General features: G+C 37.8%; 1 protein-coding gene across 4 annotated transcripts; it reads left to right on the forward strand.

The window, feature by feature from the left end:
* The first annotated feature begins 48 nt into the window (after positions 1-48).
* On the forward strand, positions 49-18,407 carry LOC127624426 (disintegrin and metalloproteinase domain-containing protein 17-like). 4 transcript variants are annotated; one of them, XR_007968162.1, is made up of 20 exons: positions 49-416; positions 1,660-1,792; positions 1,965-2,098; positions 2,650-2,738; positions 2,821-3,004; positions 5,163-5,290; positions 6,282-6,368; positions 6,463-6,573; positions 6,814-6,958; positions 8,482-8,570; positions 8,676-8,828; positions 8,931-9,130; positions 9,258-9,361; positions 9,856-9,990; positions 10,102-10,232; positions 10,615-10,693; positions 11,459-11,558; positions 11,644-11,868; positions 11,974-13,444; positions 15,831-15,887. XR_007968162.1 is itself a non-coding variant. In XM_052099245.1 (19 exons), exons 1-19 carry the CDS (start codon positions 329-331, stop codon positions 16,364-16,366), a joined length of 2,514 nt encoding a protein of 837 aa, XP_051955205.1. In that variant the 5' UTR covers positions 49-328; the 3' UTR covers positions 16,367-18,407. The 4 variants fall into 4 exon arrangements, 1 of the variants encoding a protein (XP_051955205.1); XR_007968161.1 differs by having other exon boundaries at positions 11,644-12,861; positions 13,356-13,444; positions 15,831-15,886; XR_007968160.1 differs by having other exon boundaries at positions 11,644-13,444.
* The last annotated feature ends 416 nt before the right edge of the window (positions 18,408-18,823 follow it).

Consider the following 18,823-nt stretch of genomic DNA (forward strand, 5'->3'; position numbering starts at 1 on the left):
TCCATCTCACACGAAATACTTCCGGGTATTTCAATAAACACTCCAGACTTTGGCATGTTTCGTTTTTAGAGTGATCTTATTTCTTTATAACACCAAACGGCATGGACTAGAGCTGGAAGTGTGCGTATGTGTTCTTGTTTGTACTTCATTCATTGATACTTTGTCGCTGTGTTTTTATACAGCCATCCGTGAGCGCGTGAACTTGGTTGACCATGTCCAGATGTTGATCTCAAACCGATTTATAATCCACGGGATTAAATGCCGCCGCTGATGCTGCTGCTGTTGTGTTGGGTGAAGTATTGTATGCTGCATTAAAGTCCTCATCGCCATGAAACGCGTCGTTTTCTTTCTGGCGTCTTTATTCTTGACGGAGTGTTCAAGGAGACCTATTAGAGATGTCCTAGACGGCGAGTACGGTAAACTATTCTGCATTCACTGGAATTTGAAAACATAATGGATATATTTAAAGCGAAAGATTGTGATGTTCCATTTAGGTCATCAAAAAGACTATCTGTTTTAAAAACGCGTAACAGCTTGTACCTTTGTCATACAATTAAATGAATCACACTTTCAGATTTATTTTTTAATTGTTGAGAAACTTCAAAGAAACATTTATCACAAAACATAAATAAAATAAAAAAAATAAAAAATCTACTAAAGCAACCATTGTTTCAACCACAATAGTGTTGTTATTGTTATTCAACAGTTAGTACTGTTAAACCATAATACATTCAAATGAGATCTTTCATAAACTTACAAAATCTTTGTCATTTTTTATTCACTGTGGTGACTAAACCAGGTTGCCACAGTTTCACTGTAGGAACAAAACTTTATTAAAAGGATAGTTCACCCAAATTGAAAATTGTCTCATGATTTACCCTCATGCCAACCCAGATGTGTATGACTTTCTTTCTTCTGTTGAACACAAATTGAGATTTTTAGAAGAGTAGCTCAGCTCTGTAGGTCCATACAATGCAAGTGATTGATGACCAAAATTTTCAAGCTCCAAATGCACATAAAAGTAATCTATACAACTTCAGTGTCTAAAACTGTTTTTTTTTAGAAGTGATATAAGTGTGGGGAAGCAGCTCAATATTTTAGTACTTTTTTCCATAAAGCTCACCTTTCACTTTCTTCTTCTTTTTGCATTCTTCGTGCATATCGCCACCTACTGGGCAGGGAGCAGAATTTATAGTAAAAAAGGACTTAGATGTTTATCTGTTTCTCACCCACACCTATTATATTACTTCTGAAGATATAGATTTAACTGCTGGAGTCTTATTGGTTACTTTTATGTTGCCTTTATGTGCTTTTTGGAGCTTCAAAGGTCTAGTCAAAATTGATTTGCATTGAATGGACCAACAGAGCTAAGATATTCTTCTAAAAGTCTTCTTTTATGTTCTGCAGAAGTACATAATGAGAGAATATTCATTTTTGGGTGAACTATCCCTTTGACTATGGTGTTGTTCAAACCATAGTTACTATATTTACCATAGTAAAGTTTTATAGAATCTATGATTACCAAAAGAACTGATTTACTTTTGTGCTTGCTTGTGCTGGTGTTGTTTAATCTCATTTTATCACTTGTAATTCCCACTTTAAAACTAACATTGTCCTGATTCCTAGGAATTTAAATTAGTGAATTTGTGACTCTTTCAGACCAGCTCAGCTCAATGCTGTCAGACTTTGATGTTCTTCATCTGTCGAATCTTCAACAACATTCGGTTCGCAAGAGAGACGTTCAGTCGCACACACATGCAGAGAGGCTTCTCAGTTTCACTGCATTACAGAGGTGAGTACTCATCACCCAGTGTGATTTTAGTTGTGTGTGTGTGTGTACAGAATTGTTGGGATCATGTCATCTAAAGGAGTCCAGTTTTGTAACTACTGTAAGTGTTATGACACACGGTCATCGGCAAGATTAGTGCTCAGTCATTTGATGATCTCTTCTATTTGTTTGGCAGGCATTTCAAATTGTACCTGGCAACCAACACTGAGCTTTTCACTCATGACTTCAATGCCATGGTGGTTGAGGAGGATGGCACTCAGGAGATCTATGAAGTCCAGAGGGAAAACTTTTTCACCGGTCATGTTGTTGGTAACTGCAACTGTATAACTTTGTTATTAGAAATATATGGGAAGTTTTCAATGCACAGGACTTTAAAAAAATGTCCCTTTAAATGAAGCAACACCAAGATTGCTTACTGTTAATGTAAACCAATGCCAGTATAGAATATTGTCATTGAAATAAATAAATATTTCATTTTGGCAAAGTATTCCATTATTAAATACATTATTAATGTATGTACTGTATACATTAGACCAAATTGTAATGTATATTGCTGCTCTGACAAAGTTTCCTATTGTAGGTCTTAAAGGGATAGTTCACCCAAAAATGAAAGTTCTGCCATCATTTACTCACACTCATGATGTTCCAAAGCTGTATGACTTTCTATCTTCTGTGGAATACAAAAGGAGATGTTAGGCCGAATGATAGCCTCAATCACCATTCACTTTCATTGGATAAAAAGATGCAATAAAAGGAGATGTGACTGAGGCTAAAATTCTGCCTAACATCTGGGTTTTTTCACATGAGGCTGATTTAGTTTTCGGTTTCTCACATTGCCAATCATCATCTTCCCATTCTAGGTGAAGTGCATTCTCGAGTCCAAGCACATATCGGCGACAATGACTTCACTGCCCACATTCTTACTGATGAAGCTGAATACAACGTTGAGGTAATATACTGTAAATCAAATCTGATTTAGTTCATGCAACTCAACAAAAGAGAGCCCATTGTAATTCATCTGGTGTCCACAGCCACTGTGGAGGTTTATTGAAGACCCCCGGGACGGTCGGCTACTTGTATATCGCTCTGAGGACATCAGAAATGTGAGCCGGCTGGCAGCTTCTAAAGTGTGTGGGTATATCAACACAGATGCTAGTGAGATGCTGCCAGAGAGTGTACGGGCCAGAGTACTAGATAAAGATGATGAGGAGAACGGTAAGTCTTTCTAGGATATGATAAGGCCCCTCTCTGGGTATATGTTTTTTATTCTAATGTAAATTCATGTCTTCAGTTCCATTTGATTTTTACATGGTTTCCAGGTTAAATATATTTGGACACAATTTCACCTTACATTATCAACAAGCAACCAATAATATATTATTTATGTTTGTAAACCAAATCACATCTAGTTTAACTAGATGTAACTAGTGGACCATTTGTCAACAAATCACAAAAAAACTGGTTCACTCACAGATGTTTTGTTAATTTCGATTTAGATGTGACTGAAAGTTGTGATGTCCTAGTGCTTGAGTTGTTAACTCTGTAATTAGGCTGTATTACTACATTCAATCCTTTGTAGAACAATCTAATAGTAGAATACAGTCTACCAAAACTTTGTATTTGCAATGTGTTATCACAGTACCTTTCTTAATTTGTACCTGTTATTTGCTTCAAATGACATATTCAATACAAATCATGCTTTCTGCCTATTCAATGAATTAAATCCACATGAGATCCGTAAAATAAGATGTTATAACCACTCAATGATATGGAAAGATATGTGCAGTAGATAATGTGTTATTTGTAATGTTTACATCCTGCATTCATAGCACTAATGCTGGCATGCTCACTTTGGCCACAGTATGCATCTCTTACCCTCTTTTATTGTGTTTTATGATGGAATGTGTGAAAATAGTCCATGTAAGATCATGACATTTGTATTATTTATGCTTGTTTTATTAAACAAAGTTATTTATTGCTACTGCAAAGCAGAGGTTGACCGATAGTGGATTTTGCTCATACCAATATCTAAGGTGGTGGGAAATGCCAATAACGATTAATCGGCCAGTAGTTTTTTTAAAATTGGTTTATAGAATGTCAACGGAAAAAAAAGACTTATTCATTTCTTACTATGACGGGCACAGACAAAGAGTTCTAAATTAATAAAATCCCAGATGCAGTTTATTGTTCAACCGAAATCCCCAAAATAACCAGACAAAATTTAAGATTTAGTGCATTAAGTGGGATTTTTATGTATAAACAAGCCCGAAACACACCGGGGACTCTTATTTTGAAATGATGTAATGATGAAAAAACTATCGCTTGTAATCACCATAGATTTTTGCTGATAAAGACATAAAGCAACTATTGATTAATCTGTAAATCCGATATATTGTCTACCTCTACCGCAAAGATTGGTGTTGGGTGATATTAGTGTTACTATGGCAGACAGATTAGTCATTGGATAAAAGAATAGTAATTAGGGGCACATCAATATGACACAGGTGTGAATTGTTTATAGACTCCTGATCCATCCGAAAATGAACATTTCTAGCGTTCAACATGTGTCCCTGCATAACAAATTGGATAAATCAGCCTCCAAAAAGGCACTTTGAAGGGAGAACAATCATAGTAGCCATCCTGTGAGATCTCTTTATCAGAATTTGCAATAGAAGTTAATTAAAAATGGAGTTCCAATTAAACATTATTTTTGAGCCCCACACCCTTCTGCTTTGTGTTGTGTTCGACTTCCGGTTTAAAGACACTCTGCACCTCTGGTTTTTGCAGCATGCACATTATGCGAAGGCCCATTATGGACCGATTGAAGTGTATACATGCTAGATGGAACTGATCTACAACCGTGTTATCTAAATTCGTCATTTTAAAAAGACAAACTATTGCTTTAGTCTGCATTAAATCAGACTTTAAAGTGCATGTAAACGCACTCAGTGAAGTAAACTATGCATCTAGATTAAAACGGCCTTGTTTGATTTTAGGTTCTTATATCCATTTCTCAATGTTTTCCAGCCTGCCTAGTTAATCCTTTTTATTAAGAAAAGCCAGAATAATGGCTTATCATTGTGGGTTGTCATTCCAGACATTCAAAATCTGTTTTAGGAAGACCAAGAGTTTTGATATGTTATGACTGATTGTTAAATCCTCAGACTGATACAACATTCTATAGCCCTCTGTCGCAATACATCTTATCTACAATAGACATTCTTTCCCTGCTTATCTGACCACTTCATGAATACCAAATCTAGAATGTCTAATGTTAGTCACTGATTTATATAGTCACTGTGTCACTCATGTGTAACGGCTCTCTCCCCTTCTCATCCACTGTCTATTTTCACGTTGGTTCTCTCTTCTACAGGGCATCTGAGGGAGAGGAGGCAAACCGTGGACCACAGTAAGAACACTTGCCCCTTGCTACTTGTAGCCGACTACCGCTTTTTCAGAAACATGGGCCGTAAGGAGGAGAGCACCACCCTTAACTACTTGGTAAAACGTCTTTATTGTTGGAATTCACAACATTTTTTAGACCTACTCAAGGCTTAATGTGTCCATTAAAATACACTGAAATATCAGGGAATTTAAGAAGTATTTTTCAGGCCTGGAAAAGTCATGGAAATTAATTAACTGAGTTAATGAGCATCTGCCACACAGCTATTTGCGCCCCAATAGTCTGGTGAAACAACAGGAATATTTAGTGTAAAGTTGGTGTGAATGTGAAATGTTGTCCTAGCGACCCCGGTTCAAATCCTCCTTTTGTCCCACTCTTTTCCCATTGGATTTCCTGTTTCCACTCTTAATATTTCCTTTAATACTACTTAAAATAATAGATAAAAATTTTTTATTTCATTGCAGTAATTTGGTGATGGTGAATGTTGATGAGTGCAAAGGAGGGTTTGATCCGGAGGCGAAGTCTTTCGATTTCACTCGTTCCCGCGTCTCGGCATCACTTATGTTTAGTTGCATCACTGTATTACTGTATTAATATTCGTAGTATCCATGTTTTTTTGGCAGAAACCATAGTTTTGATGCAATTATTCATGGTGTTACTATAGTACTATGATGGTAACAGTAACCATGGTTATTTTGTGGTTACTGTAATTTTACAACAAAAAAAGCATGGTGAAACTGGTTACTGTAGTAAAATCAAGGTTATTTGATCTAAGGCAAGGTTAGGGTTAGGTTTAGTGGTAGGGGTTAATGTAGTGTATCTGTAGGTCTCTAAATAAACATAATAAACACACTGCAGTGATGTCCATATACTGTATGTTAGTATTTAAATATGGGTGCAAATAATATCTTTCATTTGAGTAGGTTCCTTTTAATGAATTGATCAAAATGGTTCTTAAATCAGTCTAAATGATTTCTTAGCAAATCTTTCTGAATCAAAACGATTTTTAAAAATTCACTGTTCCAAAAGTGTTGGAATGCTGTGTGAATTTGTTGTCAGATTCTCACTGCTTTGCCTTGTTGTTTTTAGATTGAGCTGATTGATCGTGTGGATGACATTTATCGGAATACATCATGGGACGAGGAGTATAAAGGGTATGGAGTTCAGATTCAGCAGGTACGTGTTACCTTGAAGAGAATATGATAAAGAATTCCAAGGAAATGGTGTTTTATAGCACACAATGTTAATCTATATATTTAATATAATGCAGATCATAATTAACAAGACACCCACACAAGTAGAGCCAGGAGGTGCCCACTTCAACATGAAAGGAACCCCAGTAAAGAACAGAGATGTCTGGGATGTCAAGAAGCTGCTGGAGGTGGGCGAGCAGCAGTCATTCAATTATTGAGTACTTAAATCCTCTCTGGATAATTTCAAAGAAACAAAATGCGCTTCCACTTGAGATTGAAGATTGTTATTGAGTACTTGTTTTCGTTTCCAAATCCATCTCTAACTGTGATCTATTTGGCGTAGAGCTGGCAAAAAGAGAGAATATGCAAAGGAAACCTTAATTGTTATTATAAATGTAGTAACATTTCATTTTGTCTTCTCTCTGCAGCAATTTAGTATTGATATCGCAGACAATGCATCAAAGGTGTGCTTGGCTCATCTGTTCACATATCAGGATTTTGACGAAGGCACTTTAGGCTTGGCTTACGTGGCCCCGTCCAAACCCGGCTTTCCCGGAGGGCTCTGCTCTGAGAGTGAGTTCAATGCTGCATTTCATGCTTTTCGATCCCATAAAGTATACGGACACTTAAGCCATCCTTAATATGTATGATTGCCATTAGATTAGATAACAAAATCTAAAACCAAGAGGCATCTGCAACAAATAATGCTAGACCTTTTCTCAGAAATAACTTCACTTTTTTGAGCCATGTTTGCCATTACTTTAACTGATGTCAAGATGATTTTAGTGGATGTACTGTATGAAGTCATTTCCCCTCAGGTTAACACAGGTGTCTGCAGAGTAACCACAGATGCAGTTTCTCATGTTAAATTCTGAAATGTTTTACTAATGTTTGACAACCAGAAAGCGTCAAAATACATTTTGCCTTAGTTTTAAACGGTACATAATTTTTTTTTTATCATTTCAAAATTATTTAAAATAAGTTTAAAACTTATTTCAAAGCCATTTTCTTTTTTTGTACGTTTTTTTTTTTTAAAAGTGTGATTCATTTTTCATTAAAGCAAATGAAAGTTGTTTTGATATGTTATCGAATACAATTACATTTTATAAATTTTTAAGTGTAACTTAATTGGATAGTTCACCCAAAAATGAGCATTCTCTCAGAATGTACTCACCCTCATGCCATCCCAGATGTGTATACATTTATTTTTCCTGCACAACACAAGCAAAGATTTTTAGAAGAATATCTCAGCTCTGTAGGCCCATACAATGCAAGTGAATGGTGATCAGACCTTTTTAGCTCCAAAAATCACATAAAGGAAACATAAAAGTTATCCATAAGACTCCAGTGGTTAAATCCATATCTTCTGAAGCAATATAATAGGTGTTGAAGTCCTTTTTTTAATCAAACCTTCACTTTTAGATGTGAAAGTGAAACTAAACAGGCACCACATGTGACTGTCAGATGTAAAAGTGAAAGTGGAGATTAAGAGTAAAACAAAAGCTACAAATGTGTATCTGGTTCTCATCTACACCTATCATATAGCAATACATGGATTTAACGTTGTATGGACCTACAGAGCTGAGATATTCTTCTAAATATCTTTGTTTGTGTTCTGCAGAAGAAAGAATGTCATACACATCTGGGATGGTATGAAGGTGAGTAAATACTGAGAGAATGTTGAACTATGAACTATTCCTATAAATGTACAATAGTCTGAATGGTCACTGAATGTAACAATGTATAATGAAACTAGATAGGTGAAGTGTGTCAAGATGTTGATACTGGCTTGACAGAATTATTAACTTGGATGGATGGATGGATAGAGTTATTTTTTTTTTTTTACATTTTGAGTTTGAATAGTCTTGGCCCATCTGAAAAGAAAAGACATAGCACATTAAGTCTGAACAGTCTGAAGGTCTGTGTCAAGTTTAGTGGATGTTGCTGGAAAGCTCTAGGAGGAGTTAGAAGTGAGAATTTTAATCTTGATTTAGATTTTGGAAAAACCCTAAACCATGTCTGTAGAACAGTAATTACTGAGTTACATCAACTGAATTAGATACTTATATTTTATTATGTTTTCTTTGTTTCCTAAGAGTGTCCTTCAGGAAATGACAACCGTGCAGTATACCTTAACACTGGCCTAACCAGCACCAAAAATTATGGAAAAACCATTCTTACTAAGGTAAGTGTACCAGTATCCTTAGAGCCCTAAAAACAATTAGTTAGCTTGCTCTTTTCTTGTGGTAACATTTAGGTGCTAAGCTGATATGCTGACATTTTTCAACAGGAAGCAGACTTGGTTACAACCCACGAGCTTGGCCACAATTTTGGTGCCGTGCATGACCCAGATGATGTGCCATATTGTGCACCAAGAGAGGATCAGGGGGGCAAATATGTAATGTACCCTATTGCAGTGAGTGGGGACCACTCCAACAATAAAGTACGTGCTTCTGTGATATGTCTCATCTTTGGATTCAGTTCATTGTCACTGATCAGAATATCACATGATCAATTTGTAAGTGCTATGTTTTTTGTTTTCTAGCTGTTTTCCAACTGTAGTAAGATCTCCATAGCAAAGAGACTGCAGTCCAAAGCCCCCAGCTGCTTCAGAGAGAGGAACAGCAATGTGTGTGGAAACTCACGGGTGGAGCAAGTGGAGGAGTGTGATCCTGGTCTGCTTCACCTCAACAGTGACCGCTGCTGCACTGCTAACTGTAAACTGCGGCCCAATGTGGAGTGCAGGTAGAGCTCCCCATGTGGTCTCATGAAACTATGCAGAATCAAATATGCTGAATTAAGACAGAATGATAAAACTTTCCATATGTCAATTTCAGTATGTAACTGAAATGTCTCTCTTTCTTGATTACAGTGACAGGAACAGTGCATGCTGCAAAGACTGCATGTTTGAGACGCATGACAAGGTGTGTCAGGAGCCAATGGATGCCACTTGCAAGGGCAGGTCTTACTGTACTGGTGAGACTTCAACTGACAAGCTCTAAGTTTAGACAACTGAAAATAGCACTTATGTATTTTATCAACATCATTAAATATATATATATATATATATATATATATATATATATATATATATATATATTTTTTTTTTATGCCATTATTTTCATGACAATTAAGCCCCCACATTATTATAATGTTATATGTTTTTTATAATATTTAATTTTAATATGAATTTTAATATTGTTATTTTATTCTTAATGTGATTATGTTCTAATATGAAAATGAGAATTTGGGATTGAAAATGTGTTTAATAGAACCATTCCACAGCTCTTGATGAAGCATTTCTTATTTAGCAGCCTAGATCTAGCAAATTGTATTTTTTTGATTTTTATTATTTAGTGTGAATTTATAACATTGTGAGTGTGTGTGTGTTATATTGCCTTGACCTTTAAAAATAAATACATTTTAAAATACAGCAGCTAAGAAAGTGACATCTTTCTGTATACTAACAGGCAACAGCAGTGAGTGCCCTCCTCCAGAGAACCTGCCCGACAAGACTATCTGTGTGGATAACGGGCGGTGTCTGAATGGAGAGTGCATCCCTTTCTGTGAGGCCGTTAAAAACCTGCAGTCGTGTGCTTGCAATGGTACATTGACCTCCTGGGGTCACAAATACTGTTATTATATGGTAATCACTGTTAATAAAGTCTGACTTGAGCAGACCTGCCCTTTTTATTCCATTTTTTTTCATTCTTCAGACACAAACAACTCTTGTAAGGTGTGCTGCAGGGATAAGAGTGGTGTGTGCTCACCTTATGTTGACAACAAGGGCATCCCCCTCTTTCTGCGGAAAGGCAAACCCTGTACACTGGGCTTCTGTGATGGAGCTGTGAGTACCACACAATATTCACAAGATACACTTGCATTCATGTAAATCTATATATACTCATCCTCATCTTGTTCCAACCCTTTTTGACTTGTCTCTTCCATGAAAGACAAATGGAGATGATAGGCTTAATGACAGCCTTGGTCACCGTGCAATTCCATTGTATGGAAAAGATGCAATGAAAGTGAATGGTGACTTAGACTAACATACTGCTTAAAATCTCCTTTTGTGTTCCACTTAAGAAAGAATGTCATATGGGTTTGGAACAACATGAGGGTGAGTAAATGATGACATAATTTTCATTTAACTTTACTTTTAAGTAGTTCACAAGACAGTTGCAAATGGGATTAAGTTGAATCATTCAAACACTTCTTATTCCTTCCAGGGCAAATGCATGAAACAGGTCCAGGATGTTATAGAGAGGTTGTGGGATTTCATTGAGAAGCTCGACATCAATACTTTTGGTAAGTTGCCTTTGAACATGATGATTTCAGCTCACTTAAAGGAATGTTCCGGGTTCAATACAAGTTAAGCTCAACAAAGTATTTGTGGCATAATGTTGATTAACACATAAAATTTAGTTAGACTCTGTCATGCCTCCATCTGGCTCTCCCATGCCCCATTCACTTTCCCCTAGCTTTTAATCACCTGCACCTACATTTATTTATCACTAGTAATCAACAACAGCTCAAATACCTGTCACACCATCACTGTCAAGTCTCCCTTAGGATCACACAGACCTCACTGCTCTTCCTCAGCAGTGTCTTCTATCTTCGTGTGCTCATCATCAGTGTTATTTATTCATCAGTGACTGTCTACGTCAAACCGCATTACTCTGAAGCCTGCTAAGTTCATTTATCAATCTACTCACCTGTTTTTTTCCTGTGTGGCAATAAAGTTCCCACATCTGGGTTTACTGTGTTATATCTGATTATGCCATCCAGTTTAGAACTCTAACGGCAGCCAGTGGATGGAATGAGCCATCCCTCTTGACCACTCACCACCAGGGACTCGTACCTTCATTAAGGCTGCAACTTTCAGCATATGATGACACTATGAGGCTAGAGCGTTTCATTCAACTTTCATAGGAGTGGCCAATCGTATGAAATTTTGCCAATATGAAACTGTTCCTCATCCATGTTTAACGTCCTCCACTGCCCTTCTGGTTTACCATCCTGTAACCTCTGAGTAACCCATGCAAGTTGATTCATTCCTTTTAACGCCCTCAGAACATCAATGCCTTATTCAACTTCATCTGTGCTGTGCCTATACTGGGGAGCTATCGGTCATGCCATCCCAGAGTGTCCAGTCCGTCCACCACGTCTAACGGTGAGCTCCATAACCTGTTCACCAGTCGTCTTTGCACCACTGAGCAACATCTTGATGATATCCTCTGCCTCTGTCTCCCTCATAGTCAAGGCCCTCATCGATTCAGGCTCAGCACGGAGCTTCGTCTCAAGGGAGCTCTGCCGCCAGCTCCACCTCCACACGAACACTTGCCCCGTCTCACTCCTGATCCACTCAGTAGAGGGCCAGCACTGGTTCCGGCAACCCTTCGCATTGGTTTCACCCATTATGAGAGCATCACCGTTCTGGTTCTGGATGGATCCACCGCTGACATTATCCTTGGCAGGCCCTGGTTGGTGCAACATTCTCCTGTAATATCTTGGACATCTGGAGAAATCCTGTCCTGGGGTGAGTCCTGCTTTCAGAGCTGTCTAATACTTCCTTGTTTGGTTCCTAGTACCATTACACATTCTGATCCACCATGTCCAGCCTCTGTCTTCACCACCTCCATTGAAAGTCCCCGCAAATTTGATATCCCTCCAGTCTACCTGAACTACCGACATGACTTTAGTCCTCAGAGAGCTTCACAGCTGCCACCTCATCGACCCTGGGACTGTGCCATTGACCTGCTGCCAGGAGCTTCATTACCACGAGGTCACATCTGATCTCTCTCACTCCCCAAACAAAGGGCCATGGAGGAGTATGTATAGGAAGCTCTCAAGCAAGGATACATCTGTCCATCAACGTCTCCTGCTGCATCAAGTTTCTACTTCGTCTCCAAGAATGATGGTGGTTTACGGGACTGCATAGACTACCGTGTTCTGAATGAGGTCACTGTGAAATTTTGGTACCCTCTACCCTTGGTCCTGGCTGCTCTGGAGACTTTACGGGGAGCAACGGTGTTCACCAAACTCAACCTGCGCAGTACTTATAATCTCATCCAAATATGTAAAGGAGACAATTGGAAAACTGCCTTCATAACACCTTCTGGCCACTATGAATACCTGTAGAACGCTAAGTCCCCGATACATTGATATACATTACCGTATTGCACCTACCTTCCATGTTTTTTTTACCTCACCGTCTTTCTTTGTCTCCTTCTTTCCCAGAGTCCACCGCTGCTCTTCGATGATAGTCTGGTGTATGATGTACGGGAGAACATGGACTCCCGGCGTCAGAAGGGTCGTCTCGAATATATTGTCGACAGGGAGGGGTACTGCCCAGAAGAGAGGTCTTGGGTAGCCTGGGACGGCATCCTTGATCCGGCCCTGATTACCAACTTCCACGTGGATCATCCCAATCGTCCCGATCCACGTGGACGGGGCCGGCCCCAGCGTCGGAGGGGGTGGGGGGCTCTCCCAATAAAATACTTGCCGTTTCAAACATATAGCCACAAGACATAAATTATATGCGTTTAAGCATGATTTTAGTGTGCTAAAATCACTTACAAACCTTTTCTGTGTAAAGGTATAGCCAATTTTACAACGTCGTTACCACGATAATGTAATGTCAAACCCTAAAATGACTGAAAAATGTAAAACTTTACAGCTCAAATAATACATGAGTTTTAACAGAAATATTTAACAAATTTAAAAGCTTCACATTTCTGTTTAAACCCTCCAAAAATTGGCCACATTCACTTTTATTGTCCCCATTCACTTCCATTGTAATTCCTTACTGTAACCTTGACATTTGTTTTGTTTTTTAAAGAAAAGGAGTGACATTCATGGTTATCAACATTATGCCACAAATGCTGTCGATTGAGCTTAACTTTTATTGAACCTGGAACATTCTTTAACATTCCAAATGGAGAAAGGATATCTGTGTTTGTGTTCTCAGGGAAGTTCTTGGCAGATAACATTGTTGGCTCAGTGGTGGTTTTCTCTCTGCTCTTCTGGATCCCTCTCAGCATTCTGGTGCACTGTGTGGTGAGTCATCTCTCCAGTAACAGTTAGAACTTTGAGCTCTTGTAAATTCCTGTTACTATAATAGATTGGCCTTGAATTATTCTACTCATATTTGCCACGGTCATGGAAAACCTGCAAATATTAGGGAATTTAAAATGGTGGGAACACTGACTACAGTCTAAATCAGTGTTCCCCAACCACTGTGCCACGACACACTAGTGTGCCATGATAGATTGTCAGGTGTGCTGTGGAAAATGATCGAAATCCACATAATAGAAATGCATGGGAAAAAAAGGAATTCAGGGATCCAAACGGCAACATTTGCCGTTTTGAAACTATAATCGTCAACTTTTGTGATTGTGAAGAGCAATGATTAATGTGAAAAAGTGACTGCTGTTTATACACTTGAAGGGTCTTTCACATGACTCGCATCAGCGCTGCAGAATACACTGAAGTCTATGAAGTGACACTTTTACTCCAAAGTGTTTTTCACACACACATTTTTGCTTCACCAAAAATGTCTTTGAGAGTACTAAGCAACAATAAATATTTAAAAACTGTCCAGATTTGTGAAAAGACATTGAATGTCTCATAATTTATTTTAATTAAATATTTCCTTATTGTTTACAAATATCAGAGACCCCGGTTATTGAACTAATTTAAATTCACAAAGAAAATGCTTAGACCTTAACATAAACAAGTCTTTTTATTACTTTCTGCTATCAAAGCAACTGCAAGATTTTTTCTTTCTTCCAAATACATGTTTTCAATTTTTATTGTGCACACCTCCCTCCTTTTTACGTGGCAAACTCGTTAAATCGCCCCTCTGTGGTGCTTTCTGCCACTCTTGTCATGTGGAGGGCAATGCGGTGCTTGGCGCTGGGTTCAGCCTCCAGAACCAAATTAAAACTGCCACGAGTAGTCGTCTGTCTGAGGCAAAGATGCAAAATCTAATGACAATTGCCTCAGCATCAGTCTCCCTTGATGCGTTTGATTACGCACAGTCGAGCACCCAGTTTAAGTCGATGCGGACCAGGAGGAAGGTTTGAGTTGTCAATTGAGTTCTGTTCAGTAAATTTTTTACGTGTTTTGTTCATATTTTTATCGTATTTGTTTTTTGTAATATTGCGTTGTTCATATGTTGTGTTTTAGCAGCCTCCGCTGTCACTGTGGGTAAAAAAAAAAACATTAATCTGCTTGGTGTGGTGTCTCTGTTGTTCATCTGTTCTCTTCATAAATAAGTAAATGCATAAACATCTATATGCTTGTCCTGTAAATTCATGATTAAAAATATGAATGTGAACAAAAATAAAAGCTCTTATTATCATTAAAATATGAAAATTAATATGACGGGTAACAATAGATTATGATGGAATTTTTATGACCCTGTCCGTCAAAATGAAAGATGATGAGAAAGTCTAACGCAACCGCTGTAAGTGACTCTTTGACAACGGTTAGCCTATGTGGGATAGTGGTGTGCCATAGAAATGTTTTGTTGTAAAAAGTGTGCCGTGGCAGAAAAAAGGTTGGGAAACACTGGTCTAAATGACTATTCACATCAAGAAAGTTTGGGATAAGTGAAGCCAATCACAGACCAAAGGTGTTTTCACACCAAGAGCGAAGCAAAAAAGCACAACCCATCTGACAATACAGAATTCACTTACATTAATGCAAAAAAAAAGTCATCTGATAACACCAATTTCCCGTGTTCTAACCCTCCTATTGCTAAGAAACTGAAACCCTCCTGATCCTTCAGGTCATTTTTGAGTCTTGAAAACCATTAGAAATGCATACATTTTTGATTAGTGTACAACAGTTACGGCACTACAAATTTATATAGAATATTAATGGAATAACAATTTAAAATAGTTTAGACATTGGCCAAGGATGTCTCTATTTCTGTTTATCATTTTTGACTATTAGAAAATCAACATTGTTACAATTTTCACACATGTCTATTTCACAAATTCATCTCAATTGCCTTTTACAACAGCAAAAACGAGCTCACTTTGCATGTCTGTTGCAACATTCCTTCACACTAATGTCAAAGGGGCTTCAGGAGGGGTCGTAATAGATATTTCTGCCATCTAATGTTTTACACTCCATGCAAACTGCAAAAACCAATTAGTTGTTAGAAGTTTTCTTGATCTGTCCTAAGACAATAATGCAAAATATGACAAAGACTGACTTAATTTCAAAGCAAAACAGCTAACAACTCGCTAGACAATAAAGATATCGCTCACTTTAATGCAAACACAAGCCATCTGATTATAAACATTTCATTTACTTACTGTATACATATAAGATTTCACTCAGATATTGCGTGATGTAAGAATTTTTATATGACAGTAATAGTTTTTTTTAACACTATTAAAAATGTATTTTGTTTGTCTCTCTTTGTTTTAAGGATAAGAAACTTGACCAGCAATATGAACTGAACTCCAAGTCACTCTTCTACCCCAGTGTAAGTGCCAGTCAGAAAGGACTGTAAAGTAAAAAGAGAATTGAATTTCACACAGAGAAAAGACATTTCATGAACTCGTGACTGTTTATGTGTTACTACAGAACGCAGAGCTGCTGAGCAGTCTAGAATCAGCATCGGTGCGGATCTTCAAACCAACATCCTCCTCTGGCATCTCTGCTGTGCCACGCTTCCAGGCATCTGGCCCTCTGCAGACAAGCACCCCACCTGTCTCCCTCTCCCAGGTGGCTCCAGCCCCGGCCCCATGTCCTCTGTCCACCATGGAGCCCCAACGCATGGCAACCATCCAAGAAGATCCCAGCTACGATTCCCACCTAGATGAGCAAGCCCTGGGAGAGGACTTCCCTACCTCTGGCTCTGCATCACGCTCATTTGATGATCTGACGGAGAACCGAGAGAACATCATGTCCTTCAGGGTGAAGAGACATGCACAGAGTAACAGCAAAGAGACAGAATGTTGAGTGCATGATTGGGATGAATGTGAGGATGAATGAACGAATGAGGGAGTATATTATTTGGAATGCTCAAATGTGAGCATTGGGATGTAATATATGCTTACATTTCCAGTATTGCAAATATCCAGATTGCAGTATGATTTAAAAGCACTGGACTTCTGTCAAGGAACAAAAGGCACAAATTGTTCAGTGACCAGGCATTAAATGGGAATTAATCCTGTTAGGATTATGCAATACGCACACACACACACACACACACACACACACACACACACACACACACACACACTGGAGAGCAACAGGGTTAAACACACATGACCAGTTTCATTGTTAAAGGTACAGTTCACCCAAAAATGAAAATTCTCTCATCATTTACTCACCCTCATTCCATCCCAGCTGTATGACTTTCTTTCTTCAGCCAAACACAAATTAAGATTTTTAGAAAAATATCTCGGCTCTGTAGGTACATACAATGTTAGTGAATTTTTATCAGAATTCTGGAGTGCCAAAAATCACATAAAGCAAACATAAATCCATATCTTCAGAAGTGATATAATAGGTGTGGGTGAGAAACAAAACAATATTTAAGTACTTTTTTTAATCTAAATCTCCAATAAAAGGTCCAATAAAATTTTCAGATGAGAAAGTGAAACTAAACAGGCAGCACAAGTGACTTTCAGGTGTAAAAGTGAAAGTTTCCTTGATTTTGGAGCTCCAAAGTTCTGATCACCATTCACTTGCATTGTATGGACCTACAGAGCTGAGATATGTTCAGCTGAAGAAAGAAAGTCATACACATCTGGGATGGCATGAGGGTGAGTAAATGATAAGATAATTTTCATTTTTGGGTGAACTATCCCTTTAAAGGCTGTACACGCCAGTACTGAGTTGTTTACAGGTCTGTTTTCGTTTAAGGGATTTAGTAGATGCTAACAGATACCCATTATGTTTTCTAATATTAAGTTTTACATGTATATGCTCTGACATTCACCAGCAAATGGCATTTTATAACCTTTAAGACCATAATCTGGTGCTCTCACTTTTTTATTGTTTGCAAAAGACAATCTAACTCATTTTTAGAGGCATTATTATATTTTCAGATTTTCCTTCTGGGAAATACTTGTTTGGTTTATTGCTTTTTTTTGTACTGTGCTTGAATGCTAGCTGTTACCTATACAGTTGTTCCAGCATACATATTTTTCACTGACTCATTGGTTTTGTATTTAACACCAAAGTCATTGTATACTTAAAAAGAGACAATAAGCTTTATTTCTTCAAGCTATTGAAATTTTCTGCATCACAATATGCAAGAATATGTATCTTGCAGGCTGCTCATAAAAGAATGTGTACTGATATTGAAATGCGCTGAGAACAGTATATAAAGTGCCTTGAATATTTGTTTTTCATTTGTCTTAGAAATAGTTTTTATAAAATATAAATTACAGTAATCCTCAATGTGTCATTTGTAAGTGGCTAAAAATCACCTTATTCAACAATAGCTTTTGAGATATTCAAAACATTTGTTATGTGGGCTGTTTGTTCAGTGTATGAATATGAAATTGGGTTATCAAGTGTACTAGTGTCATTTTCTGTCTGAAGCTCTTGTAAAAGTACTAATTAGTGAAAACATGCTATGTGAAATCCTGATCTCTGGTGTCAAATCCTGTGAAACCTTGTTCAAGATTAAAGGGATGGTTCTGTCAATCTTTTCATTCTCACATTGTTACAAACCAAAGACTTTTATTTTCCTTTTTAGACTTTAGGCAGAATGACAGCCTCAGTTAGCATAAAAAAGATGCATTGAAAGTGAATGATGACTGAGGTTTACATGCTACCCAACATCTTTTTTGTTCCACAGTAGAATATCATATTGGTTTGGAATTACAAGAGGGTGAATAAATGACAGCATTTTCATTTTTGGTAAACTTTCCTTTTAAGAACAGTCCCTACATGGTTCCCCAAAACACTTTAATGGGATGAGAGAAAGTATTGAATATTAAGACAGTGTTTTGTATCAATGTGTTAAATGTTTATATAACTTAATAAACTCAGCAAAAAAGAAACATCCTCTCAATTTCAACTGATTTTATTTTCAGCAAACTTAACATGTGTGAATCTTTTTATATTGATATATTTACACATAAGACATAAACTGAACAAGTTTCACAGGCATGTGACTAACAGAAATTTAATAATGTGTCCCTCAACAAAGGGGGTGGGGGGTCAAAAGTAACAGTCAGTATCTGGTGCGGCCACCAGCTGCATTAAGTACTGCAGTGCATCTCCTCCTAATGGACTGCACCAGATTTGCCAGTTCTTGCTGTGAGATGTTACCCCACTCTTCTACCAAAGGCACTTGCAAGTTCCCGGACATTTCCAGGGGGAATGGCCCTAGCCCTCACCCTCCGATCCAACAGGTCCCAGACGTGCTCAATGGGATTGAGATCCGGGCTCTTCACTGGC

This window comes from Xyrauchen texanus, chromosome 30 (assembly GCF_025860055.1).
Source record: "Xyrauchen texanus isolate HMW12.3.18 chromosome 30, RBS_HiC_50CHRs, whole genome shotgun sequence".
Lineage (NCBI taxonomy): Eukaryota > Metazoa > Chordata > Actinopteri > Cypriniformes > Catostomidae > Xyrauchen > Xyrauchen texanus.